At 32.6% G+C, this 19,453-nt stretch overlaps 1 protein-coding gene across 2 annotated transcripts in view; it reads right to left on the bottom strand.

Annotated features, from left to right (window-relative positions):
- Positions 1-716: 716 nt before the first annotated feature.
- The window catches only part of LOC143052302 (uncharacterized), a 44,788-nt gene continuing 26,051 nt past the window's right edge, over positions 717-19,453 (bottom strand). For both annotated transcript variants that reach the window (XM_076225319.1, XM_076225318.1), the window contains 8 exons: positions 12,757-12,855; positions 11,929-12,027; positions 11,220-11,318; positions 10,342-10,443; positions 9,267-9,347; positions 7,255-7,330; positions 5,583-5,882; positions 717-1,292 (listed from right to left, as the gene is read on the bottom strand). In XM_076225319.1, coding sequence (XP_076081434.1) covers positions 958-1,292; positions 5,583-5,882; positions 7,255-7,330; positions 9,267-9,347; positions 10,342-10,443; positions 11,220-11,318; positions 11,929-12,027; positions 12,757-12,855 — 1,191 coding nt within the window. In that variant the 3' untranslated portion in view covers positions 717-957. The remainder of the gene's footprint in view (positions 1,293-5,582; positions 5,883-7,254; positions 7,331-9,266; positions 9,348-10,341; positions 10,444-11,219; positions 11,319-11,928; positions 12,028-12,756; positions 12,856-19,453) is intronic.

Below are 19,453 nucleotides of genomic sequence, written 5' to 3'. Positions count from 1 at the left end.
AGTATATTGTATCAAGTTATGACATTTCCTTTAGGTTGCACTTTGTAAATACAGCTGTTTTACAAACAAAGCCTCTTTTAGGATATTTACTAGTGATAGATGTTTTGTTTACCTACTGGTTGCCAGATATGATACTATGTTGCATCTCAAAAAGACACATCTTGGGAACTTTACCAGTATGAATACACATGGATAGCGGCCAAATTAAATTCTGAGAAGGACCAAATGTTAAGTGAAAGGAAATACATAATTTCAGTATACATGTAGGTTAAAATTCTTGGAAGTTTGAAGCATATAAATGTTGAAAATATGCAGCACAGCCATATGTTTTGACCTTTGAAAAAACAGTAGTGCATATGTACTTTCAAATTACTGGTTCCCAATAATTGTATTAAGATACATTAAAATTATTTTATATGAATATAGAATATGTCACGACTGCTTCATAATTATCATATCTGTTATGGAACGACCACTCATAGGGGGATTTGTGTTTAGGAATGAATACTGTAAATTCAGAAATTATTGCGTGCATTTATTATTGCGATTTTGTCATTTTAGACTTAAATGCGATTTTAATTTTTACGATTTTGAGAAAAATCCTGTTAAATTCATATAAAATATTTCAAAATGCGAGTTTTAATTGTTGCGTTTACAACTCAGTCGCATTTTTCGCAATAATAAAAACCTCGCATTAATTTCTGAATTTACAGTACTCGTAAAAGGGGTACATGTTTAAGCTTTTTCTTTGCCAAGCATGACACTCACACATGACATAATATAAAAGATTGTTATCACTAATATATTGTGATTCCTTCACTTTGATGGTTTAAGTGACCAAATCATTGAACATTAGATTGACAATAGCTCCTTCTATTCATTGTTTACTGGTGTTTGTCCTAGCTGTTTTTACTTTGTCGTGTAAAGATTTTTTTATGAAGAAAAAATACATTTATTTTATTTCAAGCATTTATGAAGGATTGAGATATCTGTGCTCGTAACTAATGTCTTTTCTATTTGATCTGCTAGATCTGCATACACTTGGTCTTTGCGTAGAGCTTTTAGAAATTCAAAAAATCCCTGTTCCTTTTTACATAAAAGCATGTCAGTTAACGTCCTATTCTTCTCCTGTGGCGTTTTACCAGAATCTATCTTCTTCCCATCATCAACTGACAATACCTCTCTTGATATTAGATGATCTACTATGTTTTCATGTTGTATATCAGTGATGATCTTGAGATAATTCTTCTGTATACGAACTTTATACAATGGAACATTCAAGTCTGATAAGCCTACAAAATATGAGGAACTTTTGTTTTGGTTTTGAGAATATATTACACAATGTCAAATATCTCGTCCTTTTTCTAAAAAATTTCATCGGAAGATACCAAGACCTTGTTGATCAATAGTCCGTAACAACTTCACAAATAATACATGATGGTCGCGATGTAAGGTTCTAGTACTGAAGTTGTTTATCATCATAATTACGTTTTATAGTTTTTTTTTGTTTTTTGTAAATTATTAACGTTTACTGTTTGGTCCATTTTTGGTAATATCCTTTAGACGTGACTGTACCTGTACATCCAGGCATTGTTTTGTTGTGTTGTGGTCTTTTTTTTTTATTCTTGTGTTTCATTTGTAAGGCATGAAAAAATGAAATAAAAAATATTTAAGAGTATTCTAAAATTGATCATACAAACTTCAAAAACAAAATTAAACAATCTGGCCTTTATCAAACTGTTCCCTGAAAGCTGATGAAAGAAAAAATCAAAGCAGATGTAACGAAAGACACAATATACTATGGCAAACAGAAATTCAAAAATCTTTTAGAAGGCAATGATCAGATAACCAATACCAACTAAAGGAAAACAGTTTAAAGTGATCTCATTTGGACCGTAAGGTGGTATGGGAGTCTAAAATAAAAATGATGGAATTTGTTCATATTTTGCCAAAACGTAGTATCTATTGATATATGTTGAAAAATATAATAAAAATGATAGATCACCACGCATTTTGTCAAGCTAAAGGACGTGACAAAATGACAAATTTTGTATGGATTATACAGAAAAAAACACCATTTTGTGATAAGAAACTAAACAAAATGATAGAATTGTTAAATACTTAAGGTAAAGATGGCTTTCAGACAATGCTATCATCTCAGCCATTGTGACCTCAAAATCAATGGAAATTTATCCCTCGTTATATATGACCCCACATTCATTTAAGTTCAGCCAGAAACCACTTTTTATATTTTTAAGTCTAAATTATTTTTCACACAAATTAATAGGAGTCTTACTTTAATTACACAAAATAATGTATCCACGTTTAATTGCAATCCCATACTGAGTAGTTGACTCTTGATAAAAATGAGCTTCTTTGAAGCACGAGATAAAAAAGAGAAAGAGAAAAAACAGTCAACAATACTCCACCCTTACAGCACTAGCTTCAACAAAAACTGTAGGATGTCTGATATGATAAGGAATATTTTCTAACCCACTTGTCATGTCAAATGTATCTATGATATCGCAAAAGAGGAATGAAACGGAAATGAAGCTTACAAGAGTTGGAACAAATCCTTGGTTACTGATCATGCTGATACATCATTGAAAACAACAAAATTAAAATGATGACTAAAAAGATCCCCAACAGATTGTGAATTGCCCCTTGCTCAGTAAACTATATGAATCAAGAACAAAACATTTTAAGCAATTGTAATAGTAGAGATGCAGTTTGATTGCCAATTAAACAACTCTCAAACAGAGACCAGAAGGTTCACAAGTTGTATTTTAGTTAAATAATATGGCTTTGTTGTTACAAGGCTTAACGACAATTGGGAACTTTCCATTTCTATGTAACAACATTCCAGCAGTGTCTGCATATATAAGGAGTATATATCTCCCAGTTAATACGATATTCCAGAACTTGTTTCCTATCATGATTTCCTTGAAAGAGGGATGTTGCTCATAAACTAGAGGCTCTAAAGAGCCTGTGTCGCTCACCTTGGTCTAGATGTGAATATTAAACAATGGACACAGATGGATTCATGACAAAATTGTGTTTTGGTGATGGTGATGTGTTTGTAGATCTTACTTTACTAAACATTCTTGCTGCTTACAATTATCTCTATCTATAACAGTACTTTCTGTGGAAAATGTTATTGAAAATTTTCAAATTTTAAGAAAATTGTTAAAAATTGACTATGAAGGGCAATAACTCCTTAGGGGGTCAATTGACTATTTTGCTCATAGTGACTTATTTTTAGTTCTTACTTTGCTGTACATTATTGCTGTTTACAGTTTATCTCTATCTATAATAATATTCAAGATAACAAAAAAAACCAGCAAAATTTCCTCAAAATTACCAATTCAGGGGCAGCAACCTAACAACCGATTATCCAATTCATCTGAAAATTCCAGGGCAGATAGATCGTGACCTGATCAACAATTTTACTTCCTGTCAGATTTGCTCTTAATGCTTTGGTTTTTGAGTTATAAGCCAAAAACTGCATTTTACCCCCATGTTCTATTTTTAGCCATGGCGGCCATCTTGGTTTGTTGGCCGAGTTGCCGGACACATTTTTTTAACAAGATACCTCAATTTTGGCTAAGTTTGGTTAAATTTGGCCCAGTAGTTTCAGAGGAGAAGATTTTCTAAAAGATTACTAAGATTTACGAAAAATGGTTAAAAATTGACTATAAAGGGCAATAACTCCTACAGTGGTCAACTGACCATTTTGGTCATGTTGACTTATTTGTAGATCTTACTTTGCTGAACATTATTGCTGTTTACAGTTTATCTCTATCTATAATAATATTCAAGATAATAACCAAAAACAGCAAAATTTCCTTAAAATTATCAATTCAGGGGCAGCAACCCCAACAACGGGTTGTTCGATTTATCTGAAAATTTCAGGGGAGATAGATCTTGACCTGATAAACAATTTTACCCCCATTTAAGATTTGCTCTAAATGCTTTGGTTTTTGAGTTATAAGCCAAAAACTGCATTTTACCCCTATGTTCTATTTTTAGCCATGGCGGCCATCTTGGTTTGTTGGCCGAGTTGCCGGACACATTTTTTTAACTAGATACCCCAATGATGATTATGGCCAAGTTTGGTTAAATTTGGCCCAGTAGTTTCAGAGGAGGAGATTTTTCTAAAAGATTACTAAGATTTACAAAAAATGGTTAAAAATTGAATATAATGGGCAATAACTCCTAAAGTGGTCAACTGACCATTTTGGTCATGTTGACTTATTTGTAGATCTTACTTTGCTGAACATTATTGCTGTTTACAGTTTATCTCTATGTATAATAATATTCAAGATAATAACCCAAAACAGCAAAATGTCCTTAAAATTATCAATTCAGGGGCAGCAACCCAACAATGAGTTGTTCGATTCATCTGAAAATTTCAGGGCAGATAGATCTTGACCTGATGAACAATTTACCCCACGTCAGATTTGCTCTAAATGCTTTGGTTTTTGAGTTATAAGCCAAAAACTGAATTTTACTCCTATGTTCTATTTTTAGCCATGGCGGCCATCTTGGTTGGTTGGTCGGGTCACGCCAGATATTTTTTAAACATGATACCCCAATTATGATTGTGGCCAAGTTTGGAATAATTTGTCCCAGTAGTTTCAGAGGAAAAGATTTTTGTAAAAGATAACTAAGATTTACGAAAAATGGACAAAAAAGGGCAATAACTCCTAAAGGGGTCAACTGACCATTTCGGTCACGTTGACTTATTTGTAAATCTTACTTTGCTGAACATTATTGCTGCTAACAGTTTATCTCTATCTATAATGATATTCAAGATAATAACAAAAAACAGCAAAATTTCCTTAAAATTATCAATTCAGGGGCAGCAACCCAACAACGGGTTGTCTGATTCATCTGAAAATTTCAGGGGAGATAGATCTTGACCTGATAAACAATTTTACCCCCATTTAAGATTTGCTCTAAATGCTTTGGTTTTTGAGTTATAACCCAAAAACTTCATTTTACCCCTATGTTCTATTTTTAGCCATGGCGGCCATCTTAGTTTGTTGGCCGGGTCACGCCACACATTATTTTAACTAGATAACCCAATGATGATTGTGGCCAAGTTTGGTTTTATTTGGCCCAGTAGTTTCAGAGGAGAAGATTTTTGTAAAAGTTAACGACGACAGACGACGACAACGGACGATGACGGACGCTGGACGCAAAGTGATGGGAAAAGCTCACTTGGCCCTTTGGGCCAGGTGAGCTAAAAAGCTATTTAATCAAGAGTTCCAAATGGTGAAGTGGAAATCATGATCCCGTCGAAAATTTTACAGACACCACCAGATACGCTTTTTGAACTAGATGTCGTGAAGATGTGTTTACCTTAATGTGAAAACAATTCTTATCATGCAGTGATCAGTGGTGATATTTGATATACACATGGTTCAAACAATACAAAAAAAAATCCCAAAGCAGCTGGGGAACTGTTGCACACCTCTATTTTGAATGACTAAGTTAAAAGAGCATCCAGTTATACCAAAGTATTATAATTTCAGTATCAACATATTTGCTTGTGTTTATAATAAACCCTTCAGCCATACCTTCATTTTCAGCAGATACTAATGTTGTACTTGGACTCGTTTCCTGTGTATCACATTTCAAATCATTAGCGATATCTTCGTATCCATAATTAAGTAATCCATCAACAAATACACTGTACACAGGTTCTTTTCTTTTAATCACAATATCCAGCAATGCTTTGTTTTGATCATCTTGTCCCGCATGTTGTTCAATACAGCGTCTGTCATCTACTGATATCACCAGATGTGTCATCATATGATCTAAAATTTGACTGATTTGTATGTCCTGTATGATTCTGTCTGCATTATCTCTGATTTTATCTGTAATTGTAGTAATACAAAATTTTGTTTAGCGTGTAAGTTGACTTAAAATATCAAAATGATTATATTTTGTATTCAGTTAGCATACTCCATGCACTGATTTCTGTTCAAAATATGTATTGTCAAGCAAACCAACAGTCTGAACTTTAATTCAAGTTTTGAAATTGCACCCATACAAAATATGGAATATAAAAGTTGAGCACAGCTCAAAGTCTCAAGACAGTATCTATTTCTGTGGAAGAACCTTCAACTTTAGCCCGCAGATATGATATTCCTGCGGTCGTATAAAAAATTAGAGGCTCTTAAGAGCCTGTGTCACTCACCTTGGTCTATGTGCATAATAAACAAATTACACAGATGTATTCATGACAAAATTGTGTTTTGGTGATGGTGATGTGTTTGTAGATCTTTATGTACTGAAATTCTTGCTCCTAACAATCTATAATAAACTTGGCCCTTTCGTTACAGAGGAAAATATTTTGTAAAAATTTACAAAAATTTACCAAATTAATGAAAATTGTTAAAAATTGACTATAAAGGGAAATAACTCCTTAAGGGGTCAACTGACCATTTTGGTCAAGTTGACTCATTTGTTGATATTACTTTGCTGAACATTATGATGTTTCCAGTTTATCTCTATCTATAATAATATTCAAAATAATAACCAAAAACCTCAAAAAAAATTTAAAATTACCAATTCAGTGGCATCAACCCAACAACAGGTTCTCCAATTCATCTGAAAATTTCAGGGCAGATAGATCTTGACCTGATAAACAATTTTACCCCCATGTCAGATTTGCCCTAAATACTTTGGTTTCAGAGATATAAGCCAAAATCTACATTTTACTCCTATGTTCTAATTTTAGCCATGGTGGCCATCTTGGTTGGTTGGCCGGGTCTCCAGACACATTTTTTAAACTAGATACCCCAATGATGATTGTGGCAAAGTTTGGTTAAATTTGGCCCAGTAGTTTCACATGTCACATGCCTTGTGAGAGAAACAAGTAAGGATGATATTGACGTCACATGATTTGTGAGGGGAACAAGTGAGAATCATATTGACGTCACATGCCTTGTGAGAGAAACAAGTAAGGATGATATTGACGTCACATGCCTTGTGAGAGAAAAAAGTAAGAATGATTATCAAAAATATATTCAACACGTTGAGGAAAGTATAAATCAGAGGAGAATGATTTTAAAGTTAATGTGATCTGTCATCAATAGCCTACTTCACTTTTCCCATCATTTTGTTGGTTTTTTCATCATTTTTCATTATAACATTATAAGCAGCTATCAAGGTTTCCGTATATTAGAAACAAGTAATTATAAATAATTTCAGCCAGTATCTGAATAATTAATACTAGATGATTACCTTCAACTACTGGTGCTGCAGGTTCCTGTAAATGGGTGTCAGGAGTAACTTCTGGGGATGTCTTTGACATGACATTCTACAAAAGAAAAATATGCTATAAACTATCATGCCCCATGTGAAAACTTGTCAAATAGTTTAATACATATATTTTAAAGGCCCATTTGTGTCTATGAAAATAATGATTTTAAGAAAAATTTCAAATTTGCCCATAATTGCTCTTCAACTTTGTACTTGTTTTGGCTTTCAAACTTTTTTGATCTGAGCGTCACTGATGAGTCTCATGCAGATGAAATGCATGTCTGGTGTATAAAATTATAAGCCTGGTTACAATGATAACTATTTACACCACTGGGGAGATGCCACTGCTGGTGGACGTTTCGTCCCCGAGAGTATCACCAGCCCAGTAGTCAGTACTTCAGTGTTGACATGAATATCAATTATTTGGTCATTTTAAAAAATTTACTGGTTGCAAAAATTTAAATTATTCGAAATACTTAGGATTTTCTTATCCCAGACATAAATTACGTTAGCCGTATTTGGCACAACTTTTTGGAATTTTTGGTCCTCAGTGCTCTTCAACTTTGTACTTGTTTTGGCTTTCCAACTTTTTTTATCTGAGCGTCACTGATGAGTCTTATGTACACGAAACGCATGTCTGGCGTATAAAATTATAAGCCTGGTACCTTTGATAACTATTTGCACATAATATTTGGAAAATGCATAAAAGATCAAGAAATACATACGTCAGACACATTATTCTTTATAGAGAAGTACGGAATACATATTTTCGAGTTGTTCGTTTGACCCGAGGCTGATGATACAACCCACACTAACTAACACTTGAGTTGTGTGATGGTGACTTCGGTCATAAATCCTAAAGCCCAAATAATGGACGACAAACAATATTTTACTAATGATTTGTAATGTGATGTCCTTTTTCAATTTTTTTTTTTTTTTTCAGAAGCAGTTTTTGCCAAGTTCGAAAATAGTAGTGTTATCAACCATACTCTTAATGGAGAAAATGCATCATTTCTTAAAGTATGTTTTATTTCTCCCATTGTTTAATTGCAAGAAAATAGCACATATTTAGGTTTTCAGATTTAAGGCTCCAATCTGGCAATATGTGTTGTAATGCAGGTTATGTGGCTACCTTTCTTTGAAATGATCAGTTAAGAAAAAAAATCAATTGTTTTCTGATTTTTGAGATTCACCGTTATTTGCTTTAAAGGTGTCAGACCACCAATTCAAAATCCTTACCTATTCCAACAAATTCTTCATTTTTCAATTGTCACAGCTTTCTAAATTTTTTACCTAACGGCCTAGCCAAGATCAGATGTTCATTTCATAATGGGTCTATGTTATAGGCTTGTAAAGACAAGAAGATAAACTTAACATAAGTAATACATCTTTGAACTGAAGAAGAGAATGTAGGGTTTTACAATGAATGTCAAATATCACGTATAGGTGTTACCGTTTCGAAAAAAACCCACTAAAATACACGCTGAAAATGGGCAAAATTTCACGTTATGTTGTTTCATTTAAAATTAAGCTGTTTTTATCAATTGATAGTTAACAAGTGAACTTAATTTGAACTACATTATTGGTTCTTTGTTATAGACAATTTATTCATCTTTCTTTAACTGCTTGTTGCAACAAAAAATCTTCAGTGGTTACAAAGTTATGATTAAAAGTTGAATACTAGGTACGCATTATATATACATAAAAGGAGATGATGTGATTTATATACCTAGGAGATACCAAGCTGATGACACAAAAAATAAGAGACATCAAACAGATGAGAACACAGATTTTAAACATTTGTCTTTCACATATGCCAACATGTTTATTAGGCAACAAGCTTGGAATTGTTAACTTACATTGTTAACTGACAACAAATATTACAATGACATTGAAAACTACAGGCAACCATTTTATTGTAATTTCTTTGTACCAAGTCTATTTTATCTCTTATAATCTGTGAATATCTTTTAAAGTAAGACAAGACTATTTACCTTAAGGAAGTCCATCACTTCTTTCTTCTTCTCTTCAGACGAATACTTTGATATTGTTACCAGATCATAAGGAGTCTGACCCTGAAATACAATCAAATAATCTTTCATTAATTATACACATATATATCTTTTATTTCAAAACTGCAAAACCTTAAATAATATGTAACTGTTGCATTAATTTTACCTATGCAATGCAGAATGTTGTCTTATTTATATATACTTGAAATTAAAAACCAGTGAACCTAAACCAACAACAAATATGAAGTGTCATTATAAAGAGATCAATGAATAATATTTGAGATTTTGCTGTTAAAGAAATTATTGAATGATTGGTGTAGGGTGTGTTGGTGAAATGTGATAAGATGGTAGTGTAAGATGTGTTGCTGGAGTATGATTAAATGGTAGTTTTGTTAAAAGTGTATGATTGGTGTAAGGTGTGTTGGTGGAATGTGATTAGATGGTAGTAAGATGTGTTGCTGGAGAATGATTATATGGTAAGTTTGTTAATAGTGTATGATTGGTGTAAGGTGTGTTGCTGGAGTATGATTAGATAGTAGTTTAGATAAAAGAGTATGATTGGTGTAGGGTGTGTTGGTGGAATGTGATTAGATAGTAGTTTTGTTAAAAAGAGTATGTTTGGTGTAAGGTGTGTTGCTGGAGTATGATTATATGGTAGTTTTGATAAAAGAGACTATTACTTTTTAATGCATAATCTACAGCACTGTATCCATTTATTGACATATAAGTATAGTAGCCTAGGCTGTCCCCTAATAAAAAAAAACAATCAGTTTTAAGAAAACTGTGTTCATTCATTAAGTGTATTAATAAAAAGGTTAGTCCCTCCATGTAAACGTTAAGCACAGACTGATTTCTTCATACAATGTATTTAGTTTAACCTGTTTATATACAGGTATTTCATCATAAAGTTGTACTTTATTATATATTATCTGCATTTGTTCACCCTCAACTATTGTATTTGTATTTATATTGTAATTGTACTTTCTCTGTTGACTTGAATTTAGTTTTTAGAGAATAACATATCTATCTATCTAATAAGATAGAAACTGAATATTACCTGTTTTGATTTCACCCAAGGACTGCATCCTTGATCTATCAACCATTTTGTTGCATCAATCCCTTTCTTCTCAGCAGCAAGATGTAAAGCTGTTTGTCCATCCTATATCAATATAAAAAAAATAAACATGTTAATGGTGACGTGTGATAACAAAATCATGAGAGGAGTCAAACAATTTACCAAATATAAGAAATATAACATCGGGTAAGAAAATAGCCAATTATATTTGTGTATAAACTATTAAATGGTAGATTAAGATATATAAATTCAATGTATATTTTCTGATTCAGTGAAACAAAACAGGTAAAAAAATAGTAAACTTTTAATTATATAAGTGTATCAAGTCAAATAATAGCAACCCTCACTTTATTTAAGTCTCACAAGTATTTGTTGTCCATTTAACATGAATGATAAACAACATGATTTTATGCTGATTCAGTAGAATGATCAAAGTTGAAAAAAAAACTTTCACTTTTCAAGAAACATTAAAGCGAGTAATATTTTCTGATTCAGTACGAAGAAACAAGAAAAATAAGACCCCACTTTATATAATTCTGTCAAGTATTTATTATTTTTAAAAGATGTTTAACATTAGATCTGTAGAATTAACATTATCTGACTAAAGATGTTAACACAACTTGTTATCGTTAATATCTCATTAAAATCAGATGTAAACAAAATAATTTTTCATCAGGAAACAAAATAAAACCTTAAGAATCTGATTCAGTTCTGTGTTACGAATAAAATGAGGCCCCACTTTATATAATTCTAACACATATTTGTTGTCCATTAAACCTGTCTGTTTTACAACATGATTTTTTGTAGAATCTGTATAAAGTGGTGTTTGGTCAGAGTAAGTTGATTATATCTATCATCACCTCGTCTGTAGCTTCTAACTGACTGCCCTGAGTGACGAGGTACGTCATCACCTCCTGGTGTCCTCCCCAGACAGCCCACATTAATGGTGTCTCTCCTCTCTGTAATATCAACATATAACAGACATCATTATTTGTGTCATAAACTGGACAATGTTGTGTAATAAATATGAATAAAATATATATCACATGAATCAGTGGTCAAAACTCAATAAAATGACCAGTTACACTTTTATTTATATTCTACATAAAAAACAAATAAAGAACATGTTTTATTGTGAGATGTCAGAACTTCCATCAGAAATGTCAGGTAAAAATAACTTTTTTCTAGAAACATAAACAATATTTATATCAATGGACTCAGCTGGGCAAGACAAATAAAATGAGACCCCACTTTAAATATTTCTATTAAATATTTGTTGTTTATTAAATCTGTCTGATTAACAATGATTAAGTAGAATGATCAACAGTTTAAAAAAAACTTTTTTTTAAGAAATATTAAAACAAGTAATATTAATATTTCATCATGAAACAAAATAAAACCTTCACTATCTGATTCAGTTCTGTGTTACGATTAAAATGAGGCCCCACTTTATATAATTCTAACACATATTAGTCGTCAATTAAACCTGTCTGATTAACAACATGATTTTGTGTAGATTCTGTATAAAGTGGTGTTATGTCAGAGTAAGGTGATTATATCTATCATTACCGTGGATGTAGCGTCTAATTGACTGCCATGAGTGACGAGGTACGTCACCACCTCCAGGTGTCCTCCCACAGCAGCAAACATTAATGGTGTCACTCCACCCTGTAATATCAACATATAACAGACATCAAAACTTGTGTCATAAACTGGACAGTGTGGTGTAATAGATAAAAAAAAATATATATCACATGAATTAGTGGTCAAAACTGAATAAAATGACCAGTTTGTAACACTTGTATTTATATTCTACATAAACAACAAATAAACAGAATGTTTTATTGGGAGATGTCAGAACTTCCATCAGAACTGTTAGGTTAAAAAATAACTTTTTTCTAGAAACATAAACAATATTTATATCAATGGACTCAGCTGCACAAGACAAATAAAATGAGACCCCACTTTATATAATTCTAACAAATTTATATTTCTTGTCAATTTAAATTTGACTGATTAACAATGATTACGTAGAATTATTAAAAGTTTAGAAAAAAAAAATCAAGAAAACATTAGAACGAGTACGAAGAGACAAGAAAAATAGACCCCACTTTATATAATTCTGTTAAATATTTCTTATTTTCAAAAGATGTTTTACATTAAATCTGTAGAATTATATTAGTAGTTTACAAAATAATTTTTTGTCAAGAAACAAAATTAAACCTCAACAATCTGATTCAGTTCTGAGTTACGAATAAAATGAGGCCCCACTTTATATAATTTTAACAATTATTTATTGTCCATTAAACCTGTCTGATTAACAACACGACTTTGTGTAGATTCTGTATAAAGTGGTGTTTGGTCAGGGTAAGGTGATTATATAATATGTATCATTACCGTGGATGTAGCGTCTAATTGACTGCCGTTACTGACGAGGTATATCACCATCTCTAGGTGTCCTCTCTCAGCCGCGCACAGTAATGGTGTCTCTCCATCCTGTAATATCAACATATAACAGACACATGAATCAGTGGTCAAAAGTAAATAAAATGACCAGTCACACTTTTATCTATATTCTACAAAAAAAACAACAAATAAACAACATGTTTTATTGTGAGATGTCAGAACTTCCAACAGAACTGTCAGGTTAAAAAATAACTTTTTTCTAGAAACATAAACAATATTTATATCAATGCACTCAGCTGGACAAGACAATGGTCGAGTTCCGCAATAGCTATTCCGGTTGTTTTTCCGTATATGTTCCAGATATCATTTTTATCATCTATTTCAGGGACGTTTCTCATCGTCAACATATCATAGCAACCACAATCAACAAGACGCAATTCACAAAATTAACTTACTATTTACGATGATAGATAATATATAAAGGTAAACAGTTATGCTTTGGTATAGTACAACATATATACATATGTTTTAATACAGAATCGAACTTTTTTCATCTAGAAAGATGGATTCTGACCCAATCTCCTATAGTTTTGTACATTTTTTGCGTAAATCTTTTACGTGAAAATTGTACACAGCAGGACCAGTATATCGCATTTGTATTTATGTGTACCCTTGGGCTAAAACAGGTTGAGAACAACCCCCTCAATGAGGAATGTCCCTCAAACAAGGGTTTATTTTCACGTTGTGGATAATTAGAAAACCAGAAAAACTTCCCCTTTTTAGTTAAAAAGGCGGGAAATTAAATATTTATTTTTGAAACAACATTTATAAAATTGGGGTTCACTTTAATTATAAAGAGGGGATACAAGTGAATATTACAAAATTCTTGGACATGTTTTGACCATATAATATAAGATACTGATAGATATAAAGTTCTTTAGTTTAGGCAAAGTTTCATCAAATAATATAAATATGTGCCCTTTTGTAACAAAAATTGTTGTTTTTAAATCACTAGAAATGAAACTTTTCTCTAAGAAATATACATATATCTTGTATTATATGCCATAATATGGTTAACATGTCCAAGAATTTTGAAATATTCACCTGTACTCCTTATACAAGAGATAGACTTTACATTGAGGGGTTGTTCCCAACCTGTAAAATGGCTGTATTTTCATCTCAAAATTTACTCTGAATACAGACAAACCTTTGCATCTGGAAACGTTGTAAGCCATAGCCGAGAGTGTTTTAATATTAGCTATTATTAGTCTTAGAGTGCTAAATTTTAAGATAAAGAAAATAAAGAAAAACCGATAAAAAAAAAAATAGAGAATAATGGGATATATATTAAAATATAATGAGAATAATGTGCAAAAAGTACAAAGAATGAAGATTAAGGAAAAATGACCTACACAATTAGAGAATAGAGAACAATGGACCCCATACAGGCCCTCAAATCATGCTCTCAGTTTTTAATTTTCTAAAACATAAAATCAATTTGCATTTTGTTTATCTTGGACATGCTATACTATGAAACTCAGAGTAAATTTTGAGATGAAAACACAGAAACACAACCTTAGCCTAAAGGTGACTGCAGGGTCAATATAAACCTTAGTCAACTATAAAGAGTGTGAAATACTACATGTCAGCTATAAATCTTCAAAGTTAAATCCTCACTGCATCTTTGTCATATCAAAAATAAGGAGATGTGGTACTATTGCCAATGAGACAATCATACAGCCAAGTTCAAATGAAGTGGATGTAAGCAATTATAGGCAATCGTACATCTTCAACAATGAGACATACATATATATTACAGATTATGAATGTGTTGATATCCATAGATGTAAGAATTTAATCAGAAAACTACCAGGGTATATATACAACTTTTTTCACCAAATTTAGAACCTCAATAAATTCATCATAACACATGTTACTATGTGACGAAGTCTTAAGCTGTACAGTTTGTTATAGGCTCACACAGGGGAAAAATTCAGATCAGTATCAACACAAACTGATGGTGTAGTTTTAAACCATGCTGAGACTAACACAGAACACATGTCTACTGAGACAGTAGAGGTTCAAACAGAGAGTTCCTTCTCTTCTGTTCAGTAGAGCATGTAGAGGTGCAGGCAGACCTACCAAGAATATCTATTGAAAACATTTAAAATGATGATGCAAAAGTTCGATTTTATACTGGGTTTGTCGGCTTGAAAGTCTTTTGGATGTTTTTTTAACACACTTGTCAAGCATAATGCTGATAATTTAAATTATTGGGAAGGAGAGGCACGATCAATGGGACAAAAAAATTACCATGAACCAGGTGTTTGTAAACCAGGAAAGAAAAGATTTTTAAGGCCAAAAGATGAATTTGTAATGACTTGCATGAGACTAAAATGAGCACTTAGACATGAACATCTTGCAGACATTTTTCGTGTGTCTGAATCAACAGTATCAAGAATAATGAACACCTGGATAATTTTTTTATATGATCATTGCTTGACACTGATTGCTTGGCCAACAAGTGAACGAATTATGTGCAATTTGCCAAAACTTTTCACAGGACATCCTGATACGAGAATTGTTGTTGACTGCACAGAATTTTATATATATATATTGACAAACCAACTTCATTGAAAGCACAGTGGTTAACTTGGTCTGAGTATAAACATTCAAAAACAACACTTTAAAAGTATTGATTGGTATTGCACCAAATGGAATGGTGACATTTATGTCTAGACTATGGGGTGGAAATGTGTCAGATCGACATATTTCTCAACATGACGGATTTCTACCAAAGTTATCACCTGGAGATGTTGTCATGGCAGGCAAAGGTTTCACAATAGCGTATTTGTTACCAGCTGATATTGGTTTAAATGTGCCACCTAGAGTATCAACAAAGTGTCAAGTGTCCTCCTAAGAATTTTTCAACACTACAAATATTGCATCCGCAAGGATAGTTGTTGAAATGAAAATGGAAAAAATTAAGAACAATAACATTTTGAATTCTGGCATACCATTAACTGAAGCCCATTTATCAGAACAAATTGTATTAATATGCACTGCTTTGACCAATTTGTTACCTCCACTTCTGAAGTGAAAATATTGAAAGGGATATAGTAAAGCCCATTTGTTGGCACAATTTACATTGCAATTTTCTGTATAGCTCATGAGAACTTTTTTTTCTTTCAATTTTAGTTGTTAAACATTATCAGAACATGACAAAAATCCCTCTTTCACATTTATTAAATATGATAAGAGATTAATTTATAGTGTCCAGAAGCAAAAATTCAATATTTTATTTTATAATATCCAAATGCCAATTTAATGCATGCATGTGATGATGTATAGAATTATCAACAATCCAAATTATCATGAATAAAGATTTTCACTGTTTTGATAAGAGATAATTATTTAGTCTTTAATTTTATTCTGTTTCTTAAAAATGATTGACAACATGAAAGTTTCACAAGGTGGTGGTTTTTTTGTACAGAAAATGAGCTTTACTATTAAATTGCTGTTTTCATTTATATTTGAGATGAAACTTTGTTATATCCATGTACATGTATATCATGTAAAATGATGTATATTTGCTATTTATTTATGTTAAAAGTTCAACATATCAAGTTTTTCTTCGTTTTTGTACTGGTTTTGCTTAATTATTGAAGGCTGTACAATGACCTAGCCTATAGTTATAAACTTCTAAGTCATTTGAAGTCTGGTGAAGATATACAAAAAGATTTTTATAGTTCGTTCTTATGTTGTACCGTTATACCACTGTCCCAGGTTAGGAGGAGGGTTGGGATCCTGCTAACATGTTTAACCCCGCCACATTATGTATGTATGTGCCTGTCCCAAGTCAGGAGCCTGTAATTCAGTGGTTGTTGTTTGTCATTTCGGGGCCTTTTATAGCTGACTATGCAGTATGGGCTTTGCTCATTGTTGAAGGCCGTATGGTGACCTATAGTTGTTAATTTCTGCGTCATTTTGGTCTCTTGTGGAGAGTTGCCTTATTGGCACTCATACCACATCTTCTTTTTTTATATGATGAAGGAAATAGAATGTCATAAATAACATGAATAAGTCATGATGGTTCAATCAAACATTTAAAGTAAAAATTTGACAGGTTTAATATTCTAATAAAGAGACTTTCCTCTCCTTACTCTTCTTGTAAAAAGTTCTGGAACAATTCCACTTACATAAAAGTTCTTTAACTTGGGTAACATTTCATCCCAAAGAGTTTGTGAAAAGTTCATTCTTTGAACATCTATCCCTTTCTTTGTCCAAACAACAAAATCTGTCCAATCTAGTTCATACAGTGCTAGTTGACCTTGTACTTGATACATATAGTTGTGATTTTCATCAAATACAAGGTCAGAGTCTCTCTCTGTACAAAAGATTTTTTTGTCTTTGCCACATTCAATGGGAAGCACATTTCTCCAAGGTTTGTCATTAACATCAGAGCCATAAGGACACTTCACTTCAACAATGCCTGTTCCACACTTAGAGCATACCACTAGACCATCAATACTTGCACCAAGATAGGGATAGGTGGGATTTACTAACAGTCCAAATGATTCGATACGGACATCATCACAAGTTTTCAAGTGTGACCTTGTATAATCCCCAATTGCAACAGCTTCATGTTTGCGCCCATATTGAAGTCTTTTCACTGCATCTGGTATTGTAATGTACCCACACATTTTTTTCACCAAGTTATCAGGCTTAATTTTTTTACGCATGACAACTTCCCCCATTACTGAAGCTGTAATTAATACACTTCTGGCCTTCTTCCAATTTACATTAAAATGCTGACCCCTTGTAGCTTTCTCTAAATTCTCACTAAATTTGGAAGTGACCATCAAGCTGTTAACAAACGCTTCAAAAACCTTTAAACATTCTGCTGGTTTGATAATAACATTATCCATATAACTGAAATTGGTTTGAAATAGATCTAAAAATGTATCAATGTTTGCATGTCGCAAAGTCTGATAAAGTACACACTCGGGGTACACATCCTTTAGTCCATCCAATATGTCATGCAAGAATTAATTGCCTTCTTCTCTACAAGGTCCAGCTTGTTATACTCCAGGGAATGGTTTTATTTTTTCAGCTTTTTGTTCTTTTTCAGTTTTAACAAATTTAATGTCACACACTCGTTTTGGACTTGGTTTTCTTTGTAGTGGCCTAGGTCTATCCCATCCACATGCATTAGATGTACATGCATCTTTTGTCTTAACAAGTGTGTACAGAAGTGCACCTACGTGTGCACATAGCCCTGCTACCCCTGCTTTACAGTTACAAAAAGCACTAACAATTAGGCCAGTGACTTTGATGGTACTTATATGTAGTGAATAGTACTTTGCAGTATTTCCAGTGTCTCCGACTTGTACAACATGTCTCATAGAAGGCATACATTTACTCCTTTAATAATTATGTTCTGATCCTTGATTAATAGGATTATATTCAATGTCTCTTATGAATCCTTCGTTGCACAATCTTTTTGCCTTTCAAATTGGTACTCTCCCCAGTTGTGGGATTTTTGTGGTACATCAAATAGCTGTCAACATCTTTAATGGATATTTCTGGAATATCAGTAAAGTCTAGTGGTTTTCATGGATTTGAAACTAAATCAATTGGAATAACTGGAAAACTTTCTTCTGCTGAAAAGTCTGATTCCCCATTTGACATTGCCCTATATACACGTTTGACTAATGTATCCTTTAGACCTGATTTCTTTAAATTTCGTTTTTCCAACCAATCCTTTAATTCAGGAACTTTCCATTTTAACAGTTCTGCCAATGACAGATGTTCTTCTTGAAATTCTGACTCTGAATCTGATGACATAACTCTGAAAAAAAAAGTATTAAACTCTTATCGCTCACTAGAAGTTTTCAAATTTTTCAAAGCATAATATTTTTCTGCAATTTTGTGTTGTCTCAAATAATTTAAAATATCAAGATTTTACACAGTATAATTAAATAACTAGATATCATTGAGATGGGAACCATCTCTGTGGGCCCCGCTGTGAATATAATGTGTGGTAAAAAATTGTATCTTTATCATTGGACATGAGTTGTCAACTGAAACCGAAGAATATGACCTTGGCTTTTGACCTAGGAAGCTGTACAAAAATTATGACACACCCTCTGGTGTTGGTTTATATACATGTCAAGTATAAACTTTGAAATCATAACGGTTTTCAAAATATAGAGCGGACAAGATCTTTACCATAGGACATGGGGTTGTCAACTAAAACCAAAGTTTTTGACCTTGACCTTTGACATAGGAAGTTGTACATAAATTATGACACACCCTCTGGTGTTGGTTAATATATACATGTCAAGTATAAACTTTGAATGAAATCATAACGGTTTTCTAGATAAAGAGCGGACACAATTTGTTAAGGACGAACGGACAGACAGATGGACAGACTGATCACTATAGGGCGTCCGCCATTTGGTGGGGCCCTAAAAATCATTACAGCCTTCACGGTAAATTTTTTAGACCACAAAATTTCATATAGATTCAATTGGCCTGTTCAAATGAGTTTTACAGGCCTGTACATGTAGTTACATTTTTGTAAGTTTAAATCAACCCTATTAGTTGAGCCCTTTTTCAATTGCAGCTTTTTCTTGTCAGGAGCGTGAGTTCAGTAGTTGTCATTGGTTGATAATTGTCACATTTC

Source organism: Mytilus galloprovincialis, chromosome 11 (genome assembly GCF_965363235.1).
Source record: "Mytilus galloprovincialis chromosome 11, xbMytGall1.hap1.1, whole genome shotgun sequence".
Taxonomy (NCBI): domain Eukaryota; kingdom Metazoa; phylum Mollusca; class Bivalvia; order Mytilida; family Mytilidae; genus Mytilus; species Mytilus galloprovincialis.
This window is presented reverse-complemented; position numbering and strand designations above follow the sequence as displayed.